The 26,128-nt window shown below is 37.6% G+C and overlaps 1 protein-coding gene across 2 annotated transcripts in view; it reads right to left on the bottom strand.

Moving 5' to 3' along the window:
• LOC139936328 (relaxin receptor 1-like) overlaps nt 1–26,128 on the bottom strand; it is a 138,927-nt gene that overhangs the window by 36,116 nt on the left and 76,683 nt on the right. For both annotated transcript variants that reach the window (XM_071931122.1, XM_071931123.1), the window contains 5 exons: nt 14,336–14,419; nt 9,756–9,867; nt 4,002–4,070; nt 3,162–3,233; nt 1,161–1,232 (listed from right to left, as the gene is read on the bottom strand). In XM_071931122.1, coding sequence (XP_071787223.1) covers nt 1,161–1,232; nt 3,162–3,233; nt 4,002–4,070; nt 9,756–9,867; nt 14,336–14,419 — 409 coding nt within the window. The remainder of the gene's footprint in view (nt 1–1,160; nt 1,233–3,161; nt 3,234–4,001; nt 4,071–9,755; nt 9,868–14,335; nt 14,420–26,128) is intronic.

Below are 26,128 nucleotides of genomic sequence, written 5' to 3'. Positions count from 1 at the left end.
TCTTTGGTTTTCGATCTATAGAAACAGAATAAGGATAAGACTAGTGTCAAAGACTCGGGATGGATTGCTCAAAGGTCAAGGTCTTTGATGGCTTTTACAACCATTAAATACAAGACGTCAGTTTTACTTTAACAATAAACATGATTAACGATATGAGCCCATCAAGAAAGGGTAATTTCTCTATCATTAGCCTCAGTTAATGAACAGATCTGCCTCGGTACTGAGACAACCACGAGGACTGTGTAATTTAATACTACGAGTTTGATTAAACTGTACCAGTAGGCATACTTTCGGTCAAAAAATGATCCATTTTTGTTTTGTGACCCATTCGCATATTATTTGGAATGTAAATATTTGATCATTTATTATGTTAAGTTTTTAATGGACATAGTGATTAGTCCGCAAACAACAATGTTGTATAACCCAAATGTCATCTTGTTGTTTATAGTCTCCACAAAACATTTTGCTTTTCATTGAATGCAGATCAACAGCTTGTTGTTCTGCAACGTTCATTATAAATTCCATTAATTGGCTACTGTGGTTGAAATGTTTTGACGTTTATAAATGATTGATTAAACAAATAAGGGAGAAACGTTAACGATGCAGATCTGCTGTACCTTCATTATCAGTTGGACTGATGAGGTAATCGTGACTTACATCCATTATATCGTGTAAGAATTAATTAACCCGTAATAAACAAGACTTTCTGGATTACTGTTTACTCTTAATAATAATAATAACAGTATTAATAAAAAAAAATATACATATACTAATATTGAAGTCTTATAATAGCGCACGCATCTACCAAACAAGGTACTCAATGCGCTGAGTATATACAAACTTTAAGGAAGATAGATAATTGCAATGATGAATTCTGAGACCCAATTATGTAGCACCTTGTAATGGAACCCCTTCTCTTTTCGATGAAAGTTCACTTGGTTCTTTTACATGCGTTACACGCGTTACGCAACACATGGGATCAACGGCTTTACGTCCCATCCGAAGGACGATGGGTAAGTGTCTTGCTTAAGGAGTGTCACGGCTGGGGATTCGTTTCTTAGGAAACGTTGGGAAAGTTAGTACTGTTTCGGGGAAGGGAAGGGGGGTTCATCTAAGTAACCATTCAATAATGAGACGAATCCATCGCCAATTATACTTACAGCCACGTGACGTTGTTCAAATATCTGAAACTTCCTGGAATTAAGAACTTGATTTTGTTGTCCGAAAGATATCTGTACAAATTAACAAAATGGAGAATAGTGTATTATAGGCACACGGTTAATGAAATGTAATGGCAGTTTACAGGATAGAGGTCTCGAAACCAATTTTATTGATTAGTAAACTTGTTCATCAGTCCTTTAAAGGAAATACTCATGTCCTCAACTAGGATCAAAGTCAATACAAGTTGTAGCATCTAGCACGCCCCCACACAAACCTATTATAAACTACGTTATCTTTGTTGGCTCAACACAAGACTTCAAATCCAGTTATTATAACATTCTGTGGGGTAGGCTATACTTCCTAGTATTCTGTATTCATTGGCTCAACACAAGACTTCAAATCCAGTTATTATAACATTCTGTGGGGTAGGCTATACTTCCTAGTATTCTGTATTCATTGGCTCAACACAAGAACTCAAATCCAGTTATTATAACATTCTGTGGGGTAGGCTATACTTCCTAGTATTCTGTATTCATTGGCTCAACACAAGACTTCAAATCCAGTTATTATAACATTCTGTGGGGTAGGCTATACTTCCTAGTATTCTGTATTTATGAAGATGTCTTGGTTCTTAAAAGGGTCGCTTAGTTCAAGATCTAAGTTTGAATAACTGTGATAGTATAAATATCAATCGTGCAAAGCCAAGAATTGGGTTAGAGGCATTGCATGTTAAGGTATCAATATATATTGGGTTTATTTCCAAAACAATTCTAGGTGCGAAGAGTTTTACTCCCCATGATTTTCATTATTTAGATTTTTGGGGGGATCGTATGTGCTTTAAAAACTGTTCTGTGTTTATTACTCCGACCGAGATTTAAGTCTGTGAGTTTTATTGAGTATACAGTGCTATCACACATCGGTGTATATATAGGTAAAACAACAATTTATATGTTTTTATCCCAAATGTAAATTTTCATCTGTTCTTTCTTCGTTTCCTGATATTTGCACCATCTATGAAAATAATTGTCGAACCGAACTTTTACTTCAGTGCTTAAAATACACGCAAACGCATAAACTTACTGCTTTTGGATTTCGGTGAGCAGACAGTGCCCCCCCCCCCCACCCCGATTGGCACCGAAGGCTACACTCAAAACCCACCGCATCATCTGAGCTGTAGCAAAAGGTGCCAGTGGACAAGAATCAATCTGAATTCTTGTCCCCGTAGCTGAAAGTGCTTAGAAGCATCTCTATAACTAAGCAAGTTTAATGTATCCAGAGTTATATTAAACACGACCCGTTGGGCAGTTTGTGTTTTGTATCATTAGGCTTACTGCTATAAATCACTATAAATGTCGCCTGCCAGCTAAGGTGCCAATTTGATGAATAAACCACGGAGATCTTTTCCACGTAGTGCTGGGTTCATTGTTTCTAACCTTTGAGGAGTTACTAAAATAGATGAAACGCAGTCACTATTCACTACGGCAGTTGTCGATGGAAATATCAAAGTGTTTAAAGAACGGAGGATTAAAGGAGCGTATATCGTGACTAGATTTGATCATTAAATGATTTATAACTGAGAGGGAGTGTGCTTTTAAAAGTTACATTTTTTTGAAATAGATTGAATTCTGCTTGATGTGTACTGTTTGGGCAAAGATGAACCCCTTTTGCTCAATATTGTTGTCATCAAACATCTTATATTTCAAGTATACAAAGTAACAAACAACCACAATATTAAAGCTTTACCAAACACGGCGCTTGGTTGCGTTAAACCTGATTTCGAATCTGCAGTAACTTGGGCCAAGTCTAAGTACAATTATTAATCCGCAGCACATTCTCCAAACCTAAAAGAATAAAATATTCAAACTCTGCTTATCATACAAGTCAAATCTTGCATGTTATGGAGACGCCGGTATACAAACACTTTGGTATACAAACATACTGTGATTGTCTGTAAAGAAGAAGACAAAACACCTGTATTGCAACCACTCAGCGATACGTACAGTTTATCCAGATTGCGCAATCCTCGGAACACATCGACGGGGAGTTCGACTATGCCATTGTCCATCAGGTTTCTGTACAACAAAAATACATTATATAAACATTTATTTAATGTTGATGAAATCTACAAAAAATAAAGTAACTTGCAAAGTTTCAAACCCCAGTCGTGTATCATGGTATTAGCTCCTATAACATTGTTTCTCCACCATACACGATTTGAAATCCTGATCATCATGATGTTACTGTAACCTTGACTACATTGTATGTCCATGCAAACTTTCAATCATATATCATGGTGATACGACATACCTGACTGAATAGTTTTTCCACCATGCAAAGTTTGAACTCATGAAGCAGGTAAACCATTAATGTGATAAGCGCAAATACAAGATTTGCTTAGCAGAGTATGTGTCCTTCCATTGCTGCAATGTAATGATTAGTTCGCGACATGTTTGCCGTGCCGTATATAGTGAGCCTAATTGTTTAAATGTAATACTGTTTTGTAGTCTACACAACACATATTCACAGGAATAAATTGTAAGTTTAGCTTCCTCCAGATCAAAGCATACTATTCCAACGTCGGGTCTAAACAACCCCAACTCATTTAGAGATTATCATAAAAAGGTGATACAAACTTTACTATAAATATCGTATTCCACCATGCAAAAATTCAGAATCCTACAAATGGTAATTTTGTCGAAAACCTAATGCTCAGCAGAATTTAGGGTGCTTAGCTGATCTGTTTTAGGTTGGTATCCATTTATAGATTCGTATACATTGCATCACACTGTAAGACATGTGTCATCTATATGTCTCTCTGTTCGTCTTTCATGTATACTTACAACGATTCTAGATTCGAGTAACTCTCGAAGACACCATCCTCAAAAATAATCTGATTGCCTCTGAGATTGCTATGGAAATAATAACAAAGAAAAAACATATCAACTACTATAATATTTCAGCTTATTTAGGGTTGATAACAAAAACCCGATAGAGTGGGATCTGAACCAACGACTACCGTATTAAAGACACTGGACACAATTGGTAATTGTCAAAGACCAGTATTCTCACTTGGTGTACCTAAAACATATGCATAAAATAACAAACCTGTGAAAATTTGAGCTCAATCGGTCATCGAAGTTGCGAGATAATAATGAACAAAAAAAAAAAAAACACCCTTGTCACACGAACTCATTTTGTGTGCTTCCAGATGCTTGATTTCGAGACCTCTCGAAATCAAATTTGTGGAAAATTACTTCTTTCTCGAAAACTACATCACTTTAGAGGGAGCTGTTTCTCACAATGTTTTATACTATCAACCTCTCCCTATTAATCGTTACCAAGTAAGGTTTTATGCTAATCATTATTTGGGGTATTTACCAATAGTGTCCACCGCCTTTGCTACTAGCTTTGTTCGGGATGCCAGTGAGTTATAAAGCCATGCAACCGTTACATTATTTTGTAAAAGTAAGAGGTGGATAATATTGAGGGATAATCCTAAAAGTTCAATGATCATCACGATTAAAGTAATGATTTCGTTCTTGTATTGCATTTTTTCGTCCTTTAATAAGATTAATTTGAGGTTGAAATATAATAATATGTGTGATGTGTGCGTTGACCCATTTCACCTCATATCGTGACCAAAGATAAATTTTAGTTTCGCCATTTTGTAAGTCGATAATGGCGGCGCGGTAGTCTACCATGAGATGTACCGAATGTATGACGTCATTCGAAATGGTATCCCACAAACCCTTGTTCTATATGTACAAACTCTTCTTATCGAGAAGCCAATGATGAGCCTACTTTCAAACACCGACAACCAAGTACAAGAATAATGACTGCCGAGAGGTAGAGGGTCAGCAAATTAATCCACGCAAACACACACATAGCTGCTACATCTACGGGCTACTATAAAGTTGTACCGATCGAGTATTCCTTTCATTTATATTAGAAAGTTCTCGCCTGCGGGCGTTGAACACGATGGAATTAGCATCATTTGGCCTAGCGGTAATATCGTCTACAAACAAAGTATAATGTAACGTCAGTAGAAGAGACAGTGCACTAGATAAATTGAACCCTCAGAGAATAATAAGTGCATATGGCAGCAGGATCCCCCAATTCCCCAAAGCATCCCATGTGGAACAATATTGATGCAGTTTTATTTTCTTTAAAACAAGCCTGTTTACATTGTTATAGGGAAGTGGTGTACTTAAGGAATGGCCATTAACAAGAAGTCAGAAGGGGATACTTTTTAGATAAATTTATGCAGTCCAAAGTCCTAAATCTTGTCATTATGACTGTGCAAAGAGAGCTACTTGTATTTACAACTGTACATTTATATTTCCCTCGCGTGAATCAGCATTTGGATTGCTTATAATGACCAACCTCCAGAGACGCTTGATTCGATCTTGCACTTTCAAGAAAGTTGTTTAAAAGCATTTTTAATCTGCGCCAAACTTTGGTAATTAACCCATTTCCGGCGAATTGTTGTCATAACTTGTTTTGCAATCTTCGTAAGATCAGAAGTTGCCTTTCTTGTTGAATATTTATGACTGTAGGGCGATGAGGTTAACATTGTGGTCTCATTTCTTGCCTTGCACTATATGTCCGTCTGTCTGTGTTTCCCCAGGATGGATTAACTCTATGTGGTTTTTCCCCCTTATCTAAAACTAAAACTTCCCTTCTTTTTTTGTTTAAGAACCTATAGGGTTTTGCCTGTTATATATATTTAGTACATTCGCTTATTTGAAAACGATTTCATTGAATACTTGTGTGAATAATAATGCATGGCCTATTTCCAGCCATCTAAATGTTTAAGTATGAACTGAAATTATCCGCAAATGATATCCTACCCTTAAAACATAACTAACTTGCTATAAGAATAGATCGTCCGCAGGACAAAGTTTATTTTGTCTTGATGGGCATTCCGCTTGCTTTTCGATGAGTAAATAAATTTACTTCTGCTTAGACATGTTCAAGAAATTTGATCCATAACTGAAACTTCGATTCCATAGTGGAGTTATGGAGCTTTAAGGTACTCTCTTAATGTAAAATAGTGAGTAGTTCACTCTCTTGCCCGAGTGGTGTCATTTCGCTCTTTTTAGAGTGCAGCAACTCTTTCTGTTGCAACAAACTTCACTCTGAATCGAGTGGAAAGTGCCCGTGCTGTTTGACTCTTTGTAAGAGTGGTATATGTCGGACAAAACGAGTGGTTTTCACTTTTTTACATTAAGAGAGTAGCGTCTTCAATGGTTTTTACCAGTGTGACGTTAACTCCCTAGATCACATCCATTGTTTAACTTAAAGTACGTGTTTTAAAAAACATCTTTCGAAGTAAACATTAAAGCTTGTAATCGGGATATTGGATGAAATTCCATTTAGTATTACTAAAGTAAGTTCAATATTATAGACCTGTATACTAGTAAATCCAGACTGAATCACAAGATATACAGATTAGTATTGGTAACAAATAATTGCATTAGAATTGTAAAGGGCCGGGAGCCTATACGACAGCTTTCGATGAGAAATATTTCACTTTGAAACAATGCGGTTAAGTATTAAAAAGATTGTATTCCCCTATACTTTTCCTGCGTGTGATGGACACATAATCATTCGTTTCGTTTCGGATTCTCGGTGATATCTCCAAAACACGCCCACCTTTTAAAACGAAATGTTAACATGCTAGTTTTATAAATATACACATCTACATCGACTAACCATGTGGATTAGAAATAACAGCCGTCAAACGGTTCTCTAAAAAACAAAGTTTCAATTTGATTTAAAGACAAGGACACTATTGGTAAATACTCAAAATTACTTTTAAGCACAAACCTTACTTGTTAACGAGTAATAGGGAGAGGTTAATAGTATATAAAACATTGTGAGAAACGGCTCCCTCTGAAATAACGTAGTTTTCGAGAAATAAGTAATTTTCCACGAATTTGATTTCGAGACCTCATAAATATTATATTTTTAGGTCTCGAAATCAAGCATCTGAAAGCACACAACTTCGTGCGACAAGGGTGTTTGTTTTCGTTATTACCTCGCAACTTCCAAGACCAATTGAGCTCAATTTTTTACAAGTTTGTTGTTAAATGCATAAGTTGAGATACACCAAGTGAGAAGACTGGTCTGTAACAATTACCAATAGTATCCAGTGTCTTTAAAGGCAGTTGACACTATTGGTAATTACTCAAAATAATTGTTGGCATAAAACCTTTATTGGTAGCGAGTAATGGGGAGCTGTTGATAGTATAAAACATTGTGAGAAACGGCTCCATCTGAAGTAACGAGTGCTCGAGAAAGAAGTAATTTTCCACGAATTTGATTTCGAGACCTCAGATTCAGGTTTTTAGGTCCCGAAATCAAGCACCTGAAAGCACACAACTGCGTGTGACAATGGTGTTTTTTCTTTCATCATTATCTCGCAACTTCGACGACCAATTAAGGTCATTCTTCACAGGTTTTTTATCTTATGCATATTTTGAGATATAACAAGTGAGACAGTTACCAATTGTGTCCAGTGTCTTTAACATTAATCGTATTTATTCATAATGATGCTAAAACCAATAACAACAACATATTCCCCCCTTCTTAAATCCTCGATAAACCTTAAGCCATTGAGGTGTCCTCGATAACTTGACCGCTGGGTTCAATGCATACGTTACGGGCGGTAGTTGTATCATATGTATACTGAAAATGGGAGGATTTAAAACCAAGAAGCACTCTCCAAAAGTCCAAAGTACAAAATCTTAAAATTAGAAGAACAAATTAATTTGTGTTGAAAACGCCTTTTGTCTGGATTGTATAACAGTGTTCATGTTACTGCATGGTAATATTGGTTACCCCTTCAACAGAAATACTTGGCGTCAGATAACTGGTGACTGCAAACTGCTGCTAGTCGTGCCAACGGTGCATCTATACCAGCGTAATCTGAAACTAGTCTTGTGGAGTTTACGACAGCTCATTCGGAGGAGTTACCACAGAGTTATAGCTACCTTTTAGCAAGAAAATATCCCGTCAAGAAATACATCAAATAAAGGCAGCAGGTGGTTTTTCAGGGAAACTGTAAGAAATTGAATTACGTCTTGAGAAATCCATAAAATCGAAAACAATTGAGTTAGAGTGAAGATGGCCAACGTCTTGGGATCAAGGGGCTTTACAATCAACTATTGACTGGAAGACCCTAGTCTCTATCACCTTGATGTGGACTGTCAATAAATGAATTGAACATTGGGTGCCTAAGTAGCTATAGTCTCCAGCGTCTTCGGACGCTTATAAGTTTTCTATTTTGTTTCATCCGCACATGGAAATCCAAGATTTCCAAGTTTACTAATCTTATTAAGCCTCTTTAACGATATCCATTTGTTGATTCGTAATCCTTAATAATAGTATATCACGAGAGACTTGCAAGAAGCACTTGAACATGAAGATTTATCTAAATAATGTATTATGTTTACGTGACGAATTACAGGTCTTGCAGATTATAGTTTCTTTGACCGATAAATACCTTACAGAAATCTGTTTCTTCTGAGTAAGCTACAAGGGTAACTTGAAGCTTTGCACATTTTCTGTTGAAATGTTCAAACTTCATACAAAGCAGCAAACAACAGAACAATGGAAATTATAGTGAAAATTGCCTGGTTGATCACATCCCATGTAGAACGTAAAAATGTATACATACGAACATTACGTATTCATAATAGTGGAGAGTGCGTTTTTTTTTAAACGCTTGATAATGACCATCTGGAGCTGTTTATAACCGGTTAGTTTCGGATTCGTTGAGATGCATAAAAATACGCGTACGAATGCAAATCCGAAAACTGTCTCAGTCATAAAAATACAACACACATAGTACAGGGCGCAAGGACGTCGGAAAACAGATAAGTTTTACAGAGTTTCGTACTTCATGACGCCTTTTAACCAAGAAGGCATTTTATGAATGGGAAGAAAAGAGTAGTGACTCGTTCTTGCAGGGTCGTGGCCGTGCAATAAAGCCCCTAACCTTCGGCTCGGGCCTTTATAGCACGGCCACGACCCTGCCAGTTTTTCAGAACTCGTTGCTAACCCTTTTATTTCCTTATTCAAACACCTCAGGAAACAATCTTGCGTACTCTATCGCAACACGATGTTCGAATACATACGAGACGGGCAAAGTCTACTTCATATCAACAATTGAAGAATCGAAGAACACCGACATATTTTCTTGTTTTAAAAAGCATAATTATAAACTTATCAAACATTGAAGAATCGAAGAACACCAAATTATTTCCTTGTTTTTAAAAGCACGATCATAAACTACACGTGCACTGCAATAGAACCATACTAAATGCAGCTATAATGATGACATTTTCTTACAGGTTGGATTTATGATGTAGGCCTATACGTGTTAACTGAAAACAAGATTCAGGAATTTAACAATATTTTTTTTCCTTTTTTTAAAAGACAAACCCATTGATGTAATGTATCTCCAGTGTAGAGCATATGCTACCGTTTTCCCTACCGTTTTCCCCACCGTAATCTCTTCTTGACAAATAAATAACAACACTAAGTTGGCAGGTCGACGTCGGATAGGGGAGAGGGTAGGGGGTACTTACAGATGTGTGATGTTGCTAGATATACCCGGAGGTACCTTTGTCAGGTTGGCGTATACACACTTTAATTTGGTGTTCTCGTAGCAAATACATACATCCGGGAACCCCGACAGGCCTGAAATGAAAGAAAGAATTGATTGCACGAGTCACGAGAGTAGTCAGTCTTATAGAAGTCATGTAAACCGGAGCTTTTATTTGGCCGATGCGATCGACCCCGGCCCATAGGTACATGTGTGGTCAGTCTTATAGAAGTCATAAAAACCGGAGCTTTTATTTGGCCGATGCGATCGACTCCAGCCCATAGGTACATGTGTGGTTAGCCTTGCATCTATCTAAGCCTACTATTAATGTGCGGCGTACATTGACGATGTAAAATTCATACAATTCGTGCGATAATAACCAGCCATTTAAGTTGAAAAACTAAGTCAGTACAGTTTTTGATCAATATTTGTGGACAGTTGTACATTATTTTTGTATACATTGATAGTGCAAATTGTAGTTTGGCATTTTTTACAAATAATTGTACAACACATACAAATTGACAGTGTGTGATTAAGGGAATCAATGTGTGACGAAGAGGTTTTCAACTAGTCGATTAATCCCAACGAGATCTGGTTCTTGATAATTTTACATAGACGAAGTCGCGGGAAAATAATATCAAGAACCAGGCCTCGGCGGGCTTAAACCACTAGTTGAAAACCGATTCAACACACTTTGTTTCCCATTCATAAATATTTTTTCGGTTAAAAACATCAACACTTATGGTCAAAAAGTAAAATAAATGCAAAGATTATAATTTTTCAATGATTTCTTTCAACACAACACCCATCCAGCTATGAAATGGTAAGGCCCAGTCAAGGCCCTCGGGTAAACAACTCCTTATAAGGGAATGTTGTGCACGTCGCGCGTATCGCGTGATGTGGCACAACTGTCTCGGCCGTTGCTCTCGACCAATTGGAATGAAGAAACTGTCTTATAAGAATAGGTGCAAACTCGCGTGTCACGCCCATGTTTCAACACTTTTTACTGGTCATAAACAAAGGTTTATACACACCCACGTGACGCACTCTCCACCAATAGGAATAGCGAAACTGTCTAAGGTATTTATGAATGGACAATAATGTGGAAAGGCGTCAAGTCTATACTGCTTAGGTAACACTAAATCAAAATATCTTCAAAGTTACACCTACATCAACAAATTAGTATATTCTCCTGTCGACAGTTAAGTTGATGAACTATTGGTATAACTGGTAAAAAGGTTTATCATTTTGCTTTTCCTGGGTATGATGTGTATCTTAACCATTTTTAATTCTTTTGTTTCGGCAGACTGAACGTTTTAGTTACACTTTTCCTCTCGGTCTACTTGTTATCCCTTTTATGTGTATTTTGTATAGAACTTGTGGAGAGAAATAATAAATAGAAATAATTTAACTTTATAACCGAACAATAAAATAAGTGTACAAAGTACACAAATCTCACCCCTCCACTAAAGACGATCTAGTAATACTCCAAATGTTGAGACATAACATCATTGAATTAATTCAGATTCACTAGAGGAGGACTTATTGTGACTATAATTTGCATATTATTTGCAAATTGTTTACTACACCCTACCCTGTCATCGTTTTCAATCCCGTTCAGGTTTTTAGAAATTCACCAACAAAACTAACAATAAAACACAAAGAAGGTTGTACATGAGATTAACCAAGTAGCGACCCAATTTGCCTCATGCATTCATCAACCCAAACTGACAAACACACTACTTGATATCATTACTGATTGCAGCTAATAATTCCAATGCCCTGCCCTTAAGCTATTATATACTTGATATTAAAAAAGAAAATCCAGATCTTCATATTGCACTATACTGATATAAATGCTTTTACAACGGATTACGCATAGTGTTGCCCAAGGAACTATTTCCTGTATATACAACTTTTATCTTAATGAAAATGTTACCATGGACTATCAGTTTGTCTTGGGAAAGATTTACAGTACAATCTATTACAAGATCCATACAGCTTACAAGTTCACACGATCCGACCGTGAACTTAAGCGCATCCAATGCAAGGAATCAATCCTCTTAGAATTGAAGGACATTGACGCTCAGCAGTGCTTTTTCTTACACAGAGTTCTTTAAGTCACCGGTTATACATCCGAATCTCAATACTGAGTTAAAGGGATTGGGCCGGGATGGTGTTTCACATTTCGGGAGAATGTGGATTTAGTTTGGATAATTAAAGCTATTATTCGGTTTCTACAATCGAAATCGATTCAGTGAAGACGTGCTTGCTGTAAACCTCAATATGTCATGTATTGACACATATTGTGAAGGCTTTTCACGAAAACTGATACTTAAAGGCAGTGGACACTATTGGTAATTACTCAAAATAATTATTAGCATAAAACCTTTCTTGGTGACAAGTAATGGGAGAGGTTGGTGGTATAAAACATTGTGAGAAACAGCTCCCTCTGAAGTGCCATAGGTTTGGAGAAAGAAGTAATTTTCCACGAATTTGATTCCGAATTTGATTCCGAGACCTCAAGTCTGTGTGACAAGGGTGTTTTCTTTTTTCATTATTATCTAGCAACTTTGATGACCGATTGAGCTCAAATTTTCACAGGTTTCTTATTTTATGCACATGTTGAGATACACCAACTGTGAAGGCTAGTCTTTGACAATTGCCAATAGTGTCCACTGCCTTTAAATAGTTTCGTTTTTAACTCCCCATTTCCCTATGATAATCTTGATCACAATGATCTCCAAATTAGCAACAAATTTCAGCAAGTCCTGTTTTCTGAATGAGTCGCAAAATGTCCGCATACCTCACCATAGTTATAATGTTCTGAATAACATAAAGTTACTGGACACTATTGGTAATTGTCAAAGACCAGTCTTCTCACTTGGTGTATCTCAAAATATGCATAAAATAACAGACCTGTGAAAATTTGAACTCAATTGGGAGTCGCCGAAGTTGCAAGATAATAATGGAAGAAAAAAACACCCTTGTCACACGAATTTATGTTCTTAAGATGCTTGATTTCCGGACCTCAAAATCTAAATATCATGTCTCGAGATCAAATTCGTGTTAAATAACTTCTTTCTCGAAAACTAATTTACTTCAGAGGAAGCCGTTTCTCACAATGTTTTTATACTATCAACAGTCTCCATTACTCGTTACCAAGAAAGGTTTTATGCTACTAATTATTTTGAGTAATTACCAATTTTGTCACCTGCCTTTAACCAACATTGAGATAGTGATGCAGATATAGGGGCACTTTTGGGGCAATTCTGTCTTTGAATTGAATTTGCACACAGTTAGAGTGTGTCACGATACGAACAATATTTGCAGGTTTGCCAGGAAAAAAATATTGGAAGAATAAAGCCAGGTTCATTCTTCCTGCGAATGCGATATGGAATTTGACGTCACAAACAATTCGCCACGAATAATAATTCGCATGAGTTGACATGTGCTGAACTACTGCGAAATATTTGCTGCAAAACAGGGCTATGACGTCAAAATTAGTATCACATTCGCAGGAAGTATAAACCAGGCTTTACTAATCAATGACAACCATTTTGAACATCATTTGAGAAGTGCTTGTCATTCTACCTACATTTGTTTCAAAGTACAATCTGCAAATGATCTTGTAGCCTACTATTTTTCTCATGACATGAGTGTGTGCCAAATTGTAGTCATGTACCATCCAAGGAACAATCCCATTTACTGTTGAGCTGTATAACCATAAAAGTTGCTTAAAGCCATTATACACTTTCGGAACAGAAAAAAAATAAAAGTTCACAGATTTACAAATAACTTGAAGGGTTTACAGAAGGTCATGGTGAAAGACTTCTCTTGAAATATTATTCCATGAAAAGCTTTACTTTTTGAGAAAAGATCAAAACAATTATCAATTCTCGTTGTCGAGAATGGGAGACTTTCAGGACGCTTGGTGGCAGCAGACCTACCAGGTAAAATCCATTGTTCTCGGTAATGTGCGCATGCTCAGAACTACGTAAACAATGGAAATTTACCCGGTAAGTCTGCTGCCACCCAGCGCCTCAAAGTCTCCCATTACGGATTTATTTTAAACACATGTCTTGACACGGCGAAACGTGCGGAAACTATGGTGGGTTTTCCCGTTATTTTCTCCCGACTCCGATGACCGATTGGGCCTAAACTTTCACAGGTTTGTTATTTTATGTATAAGTTGTAATACACACAGTGTGGGCCTTTGGACAACACTGTTAACCGAAAGTGTCCAATGGCTTTAAGCTAAGAAAATCCTGGCTTCGTAAAGTTTAAGATTACCAACCAAGACTCCACTCAATTGTTATGCTATGTTGACAGAAACTAATTAGCTATCAGTCACAAACAATGTATAATTATGACATGAAGTTGTAGCTAGTAACATGTGTTAAATAAGCAAGCTAATAAGTGCTTAAGCAGCTCTAGGAAATTGCCCCTTACGTTATTATGCAAATAATGAATATTGCAATCAAATGGCAAGGATCTGCTTGGTGTTATACAAAACAGGCTATAATGAATGTGACGTGTTTAGAGAAGCTATATCAAACTTACTGCATTCTGTGCTTGGCTCCCGTTTCGGCTGCACCCGTATCGGAATTTTCTCGTCAAAAGTTTTTATCCAGCCTTCGTCGTGTTCTGGAAAAGCAACAAATGAAATTATTAGAAACTTAGGGAAAGAGATGGTACAAAGGAATGAATAATTTGAAAAATTTGAATCGACCAGGATTATAAGGGAGTTAGGGGGGGGGGGGGGCTGATTTAGCTTGAGGAAGAAGGATTATTTCATCAAGGTGGGGAACATGTTCTTGTTCTCCATAACACACCGGATCTACCAGTACCAACATTTAATCTATGTTGTCATTCTTATTGCAAAACACAGGGATTGTACCAAAGGCTCAGGTATACGGTTTTTCTGACAGTTGCTATTCAAATTCGTTGAGAATAGGCCGAGTGCAAGTTTTTGGTTGGGTTGGTCAGGTGTTTTTTTTTTGGTCTTTGTGTTTTTGTGTGTTCCTTTGCTTTTGGGCTTGAGAACAGTCTCCTTCTTACAAGAACCGTTGGTTTCAACTCGACGTTTCGATCAGTTATGCTCTGATCGTCATTACATGGTGTTACCGCAAACCTTTCCATATCGTATTTCTGCCATGCAAACATTTTAACGTTATTCTCTTAGACATATTATAACCTGCTCGTTGTATATTAAAGTCACCTGGAAGTGGTATTTTTTTTTAATAAGGCTTTGGTCACTAAAATATGTGTTTTTACGCGAGGAATGTGAATAAAAAGTTAACTAAGGTTTAAAAATATTAGTTTTGATTGTATTTACAAATTTACGAGTAGGCCCCGACCCGAGAGGGCGCTATTCGTGACGTAATTCAAGGCGCGATATTTGAAGAGAAAATTTGTAGTCAGGCCCCCGTACATTACGTCTTTCAGATACCTTCTTCGATTTCCCACTACCTGGAAAAATTGTTGGGACGGCGTCGTGTTTAAGAATGGCTCTTCTCGTCATGTCAAATGAGTGTTGTATCCCGGATTCGAAGCACGACGGCTCGAAGTGTTCGCTGCCTAGCGCTGAAAAAGACGTCCGAACGGACCACTTTGCTCTAGTTAATCTGACTTTCGCAGCCCACAACCGCCTATACTTGGGATCTGCAGGAAATAGATGAAGACTGACCCCATCTTTAGTTGTTTTGCTGCATCTAGCAGCAATACACCTGGTCGGCATTGCCGGAAAAATGCCAGAAAAAAACCTTTTTCGCAGAGTACAAACTCACGTCTTAGAATTACATGTACTTTTGCACGTGTGTTTATCTACGCATCGAGGCAAAGTCTTCCTTTTCCTACGTCACAAAAGGGGTAGGCGGAGTCAACCCCCCCAAGCACTTAATTAATTTTTTTTACATATAAATTGTGACAAACAATTACTCAAAAAATTGTTTTATTGTTAATAAACATATACTCTTATGTTTAAAAGAAAAAAAATCCTATTTCCAGGTGCCTTTAAATTAATGCTTGTTTATATTTATTAGCAATTTTATCTTTCACCCATTTCTGCAGATGTCAAGGCAAGTGTTTATTATGTATGTATTGAATAAATATTGATGGTAAAAACTGCAGTCGTTTGACATTGCTTAAAATAAAACATAGTCAAGAAATGGCTCAAGAATGTGGTTTATCCCCCAAACAAATCTGAAATACGATAGGCAAGGCACACATTACACCTCCATTTTGGTTTCATCGTTATAATATGGAAACACTTAGGCTGCTGACCTATAAGCATATGAAAACTTCGCATCCCTGCCTCATAGGTATATCGAGGTAATTTACGGCATTTACGTAAGTGTAAAATACCATTAAATTCCTATTTAAAAAGATGAGGAGAGTGTGCGCGCAGGAAACGAGGAGCAAGAATACATGGGTTTAAGCCGAAGTCAAACTATAAGAATAGAGGATCCGAGGAGACTGTTTCCAGCCAGGTGTTTAGCGGTAAAAATAGGAAGTACAACAAAAGAGACTGATCTCCGCTTTTGTCTGCGTGACGTAAAACGGAGATACTAGCGAGTCCACGCACCTGGTCTCTAAACAAGGAGATTTCCGCATCGGAAAGGTTATTTTATTTCAATTACTGTTTTTTGTCCAACCGTTTGGTTGTAGTGATAATAATAATAATAATAGTAGGTATTTGTAATGCGCCAAATCAATCTTTACAGATGTTCAAGGCGCAATCAGAGAAAATGTAAACACAAAATTTATGTACAATCCAGTGAATGCTAAACAAACAATAATAATAACACCATTTAAAAACAAAAACAATGGGAAGAAATCAGAGGAGAAACCACAACCAGACCTGCAGCATTGAGCCAAAGAAAGTCCCGCCAAAGCCGGTCTCTCTATGACAAGAACGTGCAGGCCAAGCCGAGCGAAACCGTTAAGCATTTAGGGAAACATACAAAATGTAAACAATGGAAAGCAACAAAAACTATGCATTTAAGAAATACATCTTGAACAGGTGAGTTTTCAGGGCAACTTTGAACTTGTGTACATCGGAAATATTACGTATAATATGAGGGAGTTCGTTCCAGAGAGAAGCTCCAGCATGTGTGAAAGAACGTCCTCCATAGGGTGTGAGTTTGAGGTACAACCAGTGAAACTAGAATTTGAGGACCGAAGATTTCTAGACGGATGATATTGAACGAACAGACTAGTATTGTACTCAGGAGCAGAACCATGCAAGTAATAAAAAACAAGCAAAAGTAATTTAAATACAATTCTAGAATGTAAAGGTAGCCAATGAAGAGATTGAAGTACCGGTGTGATGTGACTTCTACGTTTAGACAAAGTAACAATCCGGGCAGCAGTGTTTTGTAATCTTTGCAATCTGGCAAGCTGAGTGTTGGGTAATTTATAGAGAAGAGCATTACAAAAATCTAAACGTGATGAAATAAGAGCATGAACAATCTTTTCACTTGCTGATTGAGTTACGCAATGTTACGCAGCTGATAACGGACTGATTTACAGAGGGCAGAAACTTGACACGACATGGACATGCTAGAATCAAATTGAACACCAAGATTTCTACAAGAGTTACTCAAATTTATAACTGAACCTGCAATGTTCATTGATTGAACATTTATCTTATTAAGTTTAACTTTGGAACCAAAAAGCAAAAATTCAGATTTGTTCTGATTAAGCTTCAATGAGTGCGAGCTTAACCAGGCTTGTACATCAAGTAAACAGGTTGCTGTATAGCAACCACAGCATCACTTTGGCAAGGTGGAAAAGACACAAAAAGTTGTATGTCATCTGCATAACAATGGTACTTAATTGAATGCTTATGTAAAATGTGCTTCAGGCCCGTCAAGTAGATGGAAAAAGCATTGGTCCACCAACAAAACCTTGTGGAACTCCACAATTTGAAAGAACCGGGTTTGATCTAGCATCGTTGATACATACTAATTGGTGACGGTTTGATAAGATTTGAACCATTTAAGTGCCTGACCATGATTACCAAGTGAATTGAGAGTAATTACTGACGACTAAGCACTAAGCGGTTGTAGATGTTAATTGAAGACTGAGGAACATTTTACATACTTGACCTCTCCAACCGAACATCATCATGTTTTTAAGAGTACACAAATAATGTAGCGTGAACAAGTTCATCAAACCCTATTGACGCATAAAAGCCCACTACAATGCTGTGACTGTACTTTTAAAAATATATTTAAACCAATCACCAATCGTTTCCTGTCATAATCTTTGTTATTAGACAATAATGAGTTGGTAAACATTCAAAATCATAGTAAAATGTGCGGCTTTTAAGACTGATTGCGATGAATTAATTATTAGAAAGTGCGGATCAAAAGAATAGGAAGTGGGTTAAGACTCTGTACACAAAGCTCGCCGTATAAGTCAGCTACCTCTTTGGCAGTTGCACCTTCACGTTCTGCACACAAAACATGTCTCTTCGTAAACTCAACCGGACAGAATTGCAAAGCAGATTTCTGTTTCTATTTTTGTTGTTGAAGAATACACAAAGCGCAGTCATTGCAAAATATTGGTATCAAATTGGGTCAACTCAAGTGTTTGTTTGCTTAGCACAGAAATTAATTAGTATAGACGGGCATTAGCCTAGAACGTTAACGAGTACAGAACGGGCATTAGCCTAGAACATTAATGAGTATAGAACGGGCATCAGCCTAGAACGTTAATGAGTATAGAACGGGCATTAGCCTAGAACGTTAATGAACATAGAACGGGCATTAGCCTAGAAAGTTAATTAGTAAAGAACGGGTAATAGCCTAGAAAATTAACGAGTACAGAATGGGCATTAGCCTAGAACGTTAATGAGTATAGAACATAACTGAGCTGAGAACGGAAATGAGCATAGAACGGGCATTAGCCTAGAATGTTTTTGAGTGTAGAACGGGCATTAGCCCATAACGTTAATGAGTATAGAACGAAACTGAGCTTAGAACGGAAACTAACATATAACGGGCATATAGCCTAGAACGTTAATGGAAGTTTTAGATTGAGTTGCAAAATTTACAACTGCCAAGAGTTTTAGGAGAATTTGAATACTTTTCTACAGACTATTCCGTTAAAATCAAATTTAGCTCAAAGTGTATTTAGACAATTTGTTTATGCAAATTTGGAACCGACGGAGCCGATTCTAGAAGAGAGAGGCATATGTTATGGGACTACTTTTCGTATGATGGCGTAGTAATATTATGAATACTAATTAAGTACGGGGTATAGAACTTATACCAGGGCGCGGCCTATGATCGCCAGTAGCCGTTAGCCTGGTCTGGGAGGTTGGAGTCTCCGTCTTTAATTTACCTAAGTTTCGTAAGTTAAGTTATTAAATAAAGCTATTGTGTTTTCTAATAAGAAGTCTCACAAGCCTGTTTTATTTGAAGTTTGTGTACTAGTATCCCGGTAGGCGGACAAAGCCATAATAGTATAAAACTGGCATTAGCCTAGAATGTTTGTGAGTATAGAACGGGCATTAGCCTAGAACATTAATGAGTATAGAACGGAACCTAGCTCAGAACGGAAACTAACATCGAACGGGCATTAGCCTAGAACGTTAATGAATATAGAACGGGCATTAGCCTAGATAGTTAATTAGTCTAGAACGGGCATTAGCCTATAAACATTAACGAGTACAGAACGGGCATTAGCCTAGAACGTTAATGAGTATAGAACAGAACTGAGCTGAGAACGGAAATGAGCAATGAATGGATATGAGCATACACAGAAACGAGCATAGAACGGAAATAAACAAGATCCGTTGCCAAATTGTACAGGCCTGTTGCACTGGTTGCTTTCTTTGAACTCTCAAATTTGCCCCATCCAATTCCCTCCTCGGTTTTCCCCGAAGGCATTAACTGAATTTTAACCCCAATTGCACCCAATAACTGCAATTAAGTTTTTGGTACCTCGGCTCAAGAATAACGCTGGTAGTGCAAGTCTGTCATTTGTGATTAATCTACACTTTTTCAGCGGTACAAAGTTGCATTAACTTTTGCTTCAGCTTGCTCCCTTTGTGTCTCCCAAGATTACCAGGTATGGCGCCACCGCCAGCGCGCTAGAAATGAAACAGTTGACATGGCCCTGTTGGCATACTATCTTATAAATTAGACCCATTGCATTACAATGCATTAATAACTTGGTGTCGAAGACAGTGTAATTTATATAAGTTAGTATAGACACATCGGAGCAGTATAAGGTTGTAGAGTTATACCTGTTTACATGAGCAGACGGTTAGCTTCCGTTTTACATTTGCCACTTCAGGTTGCTATTTCCCCTTAAAGGCACTGGACACTATTGCTATTTACTCAACAAAATTATTAGCATCAAACGTATTTAGTAACGAGCAATGGAGAGCCATAGGTAGTATAAAACATTGTGAGAAACGACTCCCTCTGAAGTGACGTAGTTTTGAGAAAGAGGTATTTCTCACTCAATTATTAAAAGACTTCAGGCCTCAAGCCTTTTTTAGGCACCTGAAAGCACAAAGTGTAAGATATTTTTCATTCATTATTCTCTTGCAACTTCGATTACCAATTGAGTGGACATTTTCACAGATGTGTTATTTAATGTGTATGTTGTAATCAATGCTGTGAGAATACATGCCTTTAAGATTGGTCTTTGATACCTGCTGCAATGATGCAATGAATCTTAAAGGCATCTGGAAAAAGATTATTTTTCCTTCAAACATGTTCCTGAACAATAAAATATTTTTTTGAGTAAATGTTTTTGACGATTTATATGTTTAACAAATTAAATAAAGTTGTGTGGGGGGTGACTCCGCCTACCCCTTTTGTGACGTCAATCGAGGAAGACTTTGCCTCGATCGAACATCGAACACACGTACGTGCAAGTACATTCAAGACGTGAGTTTGTACGTTTTAATTTTTTTTTCTTGCATTTTTCCGGCAATGTCAACCATGCTGGATGCAGCAAAACAACTAAATATGGTGTCAGTTTGCCAAGTTGTCCGGTCCGACGTCTTTTCCAGCGCTGTGCGGCAAACACTTCGAGCCGTCGTGCTTCGAGAATCTGGAATACACTACACATTTTGACATGAAGAGAAAAGTTCTTTTCTAAAACATGACGCCATCCCAATAATTTTTCCAGCTAGTAGGGAAGTCGAAGAAGGTACCTGAAAGACGTAACGAACCTAAAGGAGCATTTGCCTAACGTGAACAAATTCAGGTATTGTTTCAACTTTGAGGGCATGTTTTTAGCTTGTGCCAAGCGTCACTATGCTGTGTTGGCACTGCATGCGATTCATCGCGCCTCGATTGGCGTCACGAACAGCGCCCTCTCGGGTCGGCCTTTTTTTCCAATTTGTAAATAACATGGAAACTAATTTATGTAAACCTTAGTTGTTTATTCATATTCCACTCATCAAAACACATATTTTAGTGACAAAAGCTTTATTTTGACAAAATACCACTTCCAGGTGACTTTAAGACAACGGTTCGTTACTGACACAAGATCGTTAGAGCAGCCGCTGGCGCATTGTCTGACCTGCTGGTCACATGGGTCTACTCATTAATGTTCCCTTATCGGTGCACTCGTTAAAAGAGCCGTGGTTTACCGACAATCTACGTCAATCAGTGGTATCCAATGTGTCAGACGTACGGTTAGTTTCTACTTATTAATCACTGTGAAATAAAAGTGGCGGCGTCTGCTTGTGGTTTGACAGCCCTTGAATCTGCACCTAATGAAAAGGGCACTCCGATGCTCGCCCCAAAGCGAGGAGCAGACATTCACCGCGTATGTGCTAAATTTAGGTCACAAAGTGGGATTTGGCTACACTGAGGATACCACCTCATCAAAAGACCCCCCCCCCCCACCCAAACAAAACAAGGCAACAAGTTTGAGGTAAAGTAAAGATTGATATCGGATTCGTGTTTGCTCGACAAATCAATCGACGATTCAATTTTGCGCAAAAATAAACTTATCTTTGTTAGCGATATCTTCTTTAAAAACTTTTGTTGGCCAAAAGACAAACTCTTAAAGTCACCTGGAAGTGGTATTTTTTCAAAATAAAGCTTTTGTCACTAATATATGTGTTTTGATGAGTTGAATGTGAATAAACAGTTAACTAAGGTTTTACAAAATCAGTTCTTATGTTATTTACAAATTTAAGAGTAGACCCCGACCCGAGAGGGCGCTGTTCGTGACGTCAATCGAGGCAGACTTTGCCTGTAATGCGTAGAGTAAACACAATTGCAAAGTACATGTACGGACCAAGTCGTGAGTTTGTACGTTTCAAAAAAATTTGTTTGTGTTTTTTTACGGCAATGCCGACCAGGTGTAGTGCTGCTGAATGCAGAAAAACACTTTTTGAAATGTACCAACTCACGACTTGGACGTACATGTACTTTGCACATGTGTTTACTATACGCATTGCAGGCAAAGTCTGCCTCGATTGACGCCACAAAAGGGGTAGGCGGAGTCAGCCCCCCAAACAACTTTATATATTTTTTAAACATATAAATCGTGACAAACAATTACTAAAAAAATTGTTTTATTGTTCGTAAGCATATACTCTTATGTTTGAAAGAAAAACAATTCTATTTCCAGGTGACTTTAATGAGAAACATGGAACATTCATTTCAAAGAAGACGAGTTGAGAATTAGGCGACAACGATTTAAATAAAAGAGGAAAGTAAATGAAAACCCATATATTGTGGTTTAAATCTCAACCCGTCTCCTTTGAATGCTGATTCTTATTTTCACGGCTTTTAAACACAGTCTTTCACGTCCATCAGGATTGATTCACAGAGTGGATGTCGCCGCTAGCCAGACACAATACACTACTCTATGTTGCAGTCAAATAATGTACAGTCAACTCATATATCGTGACTGTAGATTTGGACTGTGGTGTTCCATTACAAAGTCGATGAAACATTCACCTCTTACAATTGAAAACAAAAGAAGAACTACAATGACTTCGCTATTACACACACATCCAATCCCCTACGGAAGAATACTTGTTTTAAGGAAGCTCGACACGACGGCCATTTCATGACGCAACATACACTAGAAGGGTATTCTGGAATAGAATGTAAAATTGTTTTCCCTTCAAACTTTAGAGTATAATTATGTTTATGAACAATACAATAATTTTTTTGAGTAGTTGTTTGTAACGATTTATATGTTTAAAAAATATATAAAGTTGTTTGGGGGGTGACTCCGCCTACTCCTTTTGTGACGTCAATCGAGGCAGACTTTGCCTCGATCTAACATCAAACACACATACATGCAAGTCCTATAGTCGTGAGTTTGTACGTTTCGAAAAAAACAGTTTTTTTCTTGCATTTTTCCGGCAATGTTGACCAGGTCTAATGCTGCTGGATGAAGCAAAACAACTAAAGATGGGGGTCAGTTTGTAAAGTGGTCCGGTCCGACGTCTTTTCCAGCACGGTGCAGCAAACACTTCCAGGTGACCTTAACTCTTCCAACCTTTAATTGCGGGAAAATCATTAGCTTTACTCTAACGCTTGGAATGAATGATCATGGAATGAAAATGATCATGGCACAATCTAAGGTACATTAAATAGTATTCAATGTATATATGAGGTTTGCGGTAACACCATGTGTGTATCTACTTGCCAGGTAGAATTTGTTCTTTAGAGAACTGTCTTAAGCTTATTAATTCTACTACCGCGGAGTAGATTGTTCGGGTGTTCGGGAGACTTCTCAGTTCTGGAAAGAACTGTCCTGCTTCTTAACTATTACCTGGACGGATGGTAGAAAATAGACTGGGACTACTACTTTAGCTTATAGGATCGTGGTTAACTGTACTACCGCGGAGTCAATACTTTTATTGGTCTCAACGTTTCGACTAGCTTGCTCTAGTCATCGTCAGGAGACTGAAATAATGTTTGCTGTGCATTTCCCAACAACTTCTTTTTTAGTTTGAGTTTCTTCTTCACATGCCCAGCTATTGTCCAGAATTATTTGGGTTCATTAGTTACTGAGTAATTGATTCCTTAATTTCCTTAAGCTAACCTCTTAGGGGCGTGGCAACTTCCCATTTTTATCACAAGGGTCACTGTAAGAAAGTGCCATTGAGAGATGAAGTCAATCAATAGACTCCTATGGTGTAAACCTAAGGTCGTTATCGGATTGCTGAGATGTACTCGATTGATAACCTCAAGCCGATGTGATCATAAACATCCACGAACAACATCCAAAGCAGACACGCCATGTTGGGAAACAAATAGCTATCTTGAAACACCCTCAACAACCTGTTTAACATAAAAGCGCAATGGATTCTTCCACACTTGTTCTTGGGCATGGGTTAATCAAGAGATGGGTTAATCAAGGGATGACTGTGCATGGAAGTATTAACTCTAACAAGCTAAATCTTCATAAATGTTGACAAAAAGAAACATCCAGAACGCGTTGTACACGGCGTTCGATGTTCAATGGTGCGGTATACCCATGGTACTCGCTTTAGGCCCATGTCACACCAGGCAATTTACAGGCAACCAGTTCCACGCAATCTCCAAGAAGAAAATGCCTTTACAAGTTGAATGTTCACATATTTACCTGTATAATCGTTAGACACTGTTTGGCAAATTACCCATGCGTTTTACCATAGTATCCCTTTAGCATGCAATGTAGTTGGTTGCATCCAAATTGCCTGTAAAAGTTGCCATGTGTGACAGGGGGCACTTACTAGGAGGTTTACAAGGGAAAAAACGTGCGCGCAATTATTTTTGCTCACCCATTAAAGGTGACACCTTGCCGTAGGATTTGACACTTTGGGTTATAAAAAGCGTTTGTTATGAAAGGAATGATTTGAAAGCTGTTTTAACTGTAGTATATATGATGATCCACACATATAAACCTCAAAGTTTTGTGATTTTTTCGCGAACACTTTCTAGAGCCACTAAATTATAATATCAGTACGTATACTAATAATTGACTCTTCTAACCCATGCGCACACGGCTCGTATCAGCTATGATCATGTTGACACCTCCTTTATTAATATATCATGTTTTTTAAAGGTTTTTTTTAATGGGGTGGTTGAAACGAACACCACTGCTTAAAGTCACCTGGAAATAAAATTTCTTTTCTTTCAAACATAAGAGTATATGCTTACGAACAATAAAACAATTTTTTTAGTAATTGTTTGTCACGATTTATATGTTTAAAAAATATATAAAGTTGTTTGGGGGGCTGACTCCGCCTACCCCTTTTGTGACGTCAATCGAGGCAGACTTTGCCTGCAATGCGTATAGTAAACACACGTGCAAAGTACATGTACGTCCAAGTCGTGAGTTGGTACATTTCAAAAAGTCTTTTTCTGCATTCAGTAGCAATACACCTGGTCGGCATTGCCGGAAAAAACAATTTTTTTGTTGTTGAAACTTACAAACTCACGACTTGGTCCGTATATGTACTTTGTAATTGTGTTTACTCTACGCATTACAGGCAAAGTCTGCCTCGATTGACGTCACGAACAGCGCCCTCTCGGGTCGGGGTCTACTCTTAAATTTGTAAATAACATAAGAACTGATTTTTTTAAACCTTAGTTAACTGTTTATTCACATTCCACTCATCAAAACACATATATTAGTGACAAAAGCTTTATTTTGAAAAAATACCACTTCCAGGTGACTTTAATAGAAACTTTCATAAACATACAGCCGCTTTCAAAAGGTAAATGAATTAAACTGCCCATTTCATTTCATTTCATTTTATTTGCCAGCAAACATGAAAAAACACAAACATGTGTTACAAAATTGCACATCAAAGATTTACAAGAAAAAGCAATATTACAATGGTTATAAAAAGAGAACAGCAAAAAATATGCAAAAACACTAGCAAATTACTGAGAAACCTGGCCTGGCCGCGGGCAGATATAAGGATTGTGTAGGAAACACCTCCAGTGGGGGGTGGAACACAAAACACTACAGACGAAACAAAAGACAAGAACCCTGGCAGGGAAAGCCAATAGCGACAAAAAGTCATTTTCAAAGTGGCTGACCTTTTGGTTCGAGACAATAACGAGAATTAACAAGACACACCCTCCACAGGAGGAATACGTATTACCCACCAGCCAAGCCAGGCAACTCAGATATAAAAGACAAGCAAGAAAAAACAATAAGGCATTAAAAAAAAAAAAAAAAATTAAATGTGGACCTGCCAGCTGATTTCTTTAAAATGCTTTTTGATTCCTCTATCAAAACTAGGAAGGCTAGTTAAAAGTTGGTTCCTAACATGGGAGGGTAAACTGTCAAAGTAGACAGGAAATCTGTTAAAACAGTAAATTTAAAAGCATCAGTTCTAGCAGAAGTATGATGCAATTTAAG

This window comes from Asterias amurensis, chromosome 4 (assembly GCF_032118995.1).
Source record: "Asterias amurensis chromosome 4, ASM3211899v1".
Classification (NCBI taxonomy): Eukaryota; Metazoa; Echinodermata; class Asteroidea; order Forcipulatida; family Asteriidae; genus Asterias; species Asterias amurensis.
This window is presented reverse-complemented; position numbering and strand designations above follow the sequence as displayed.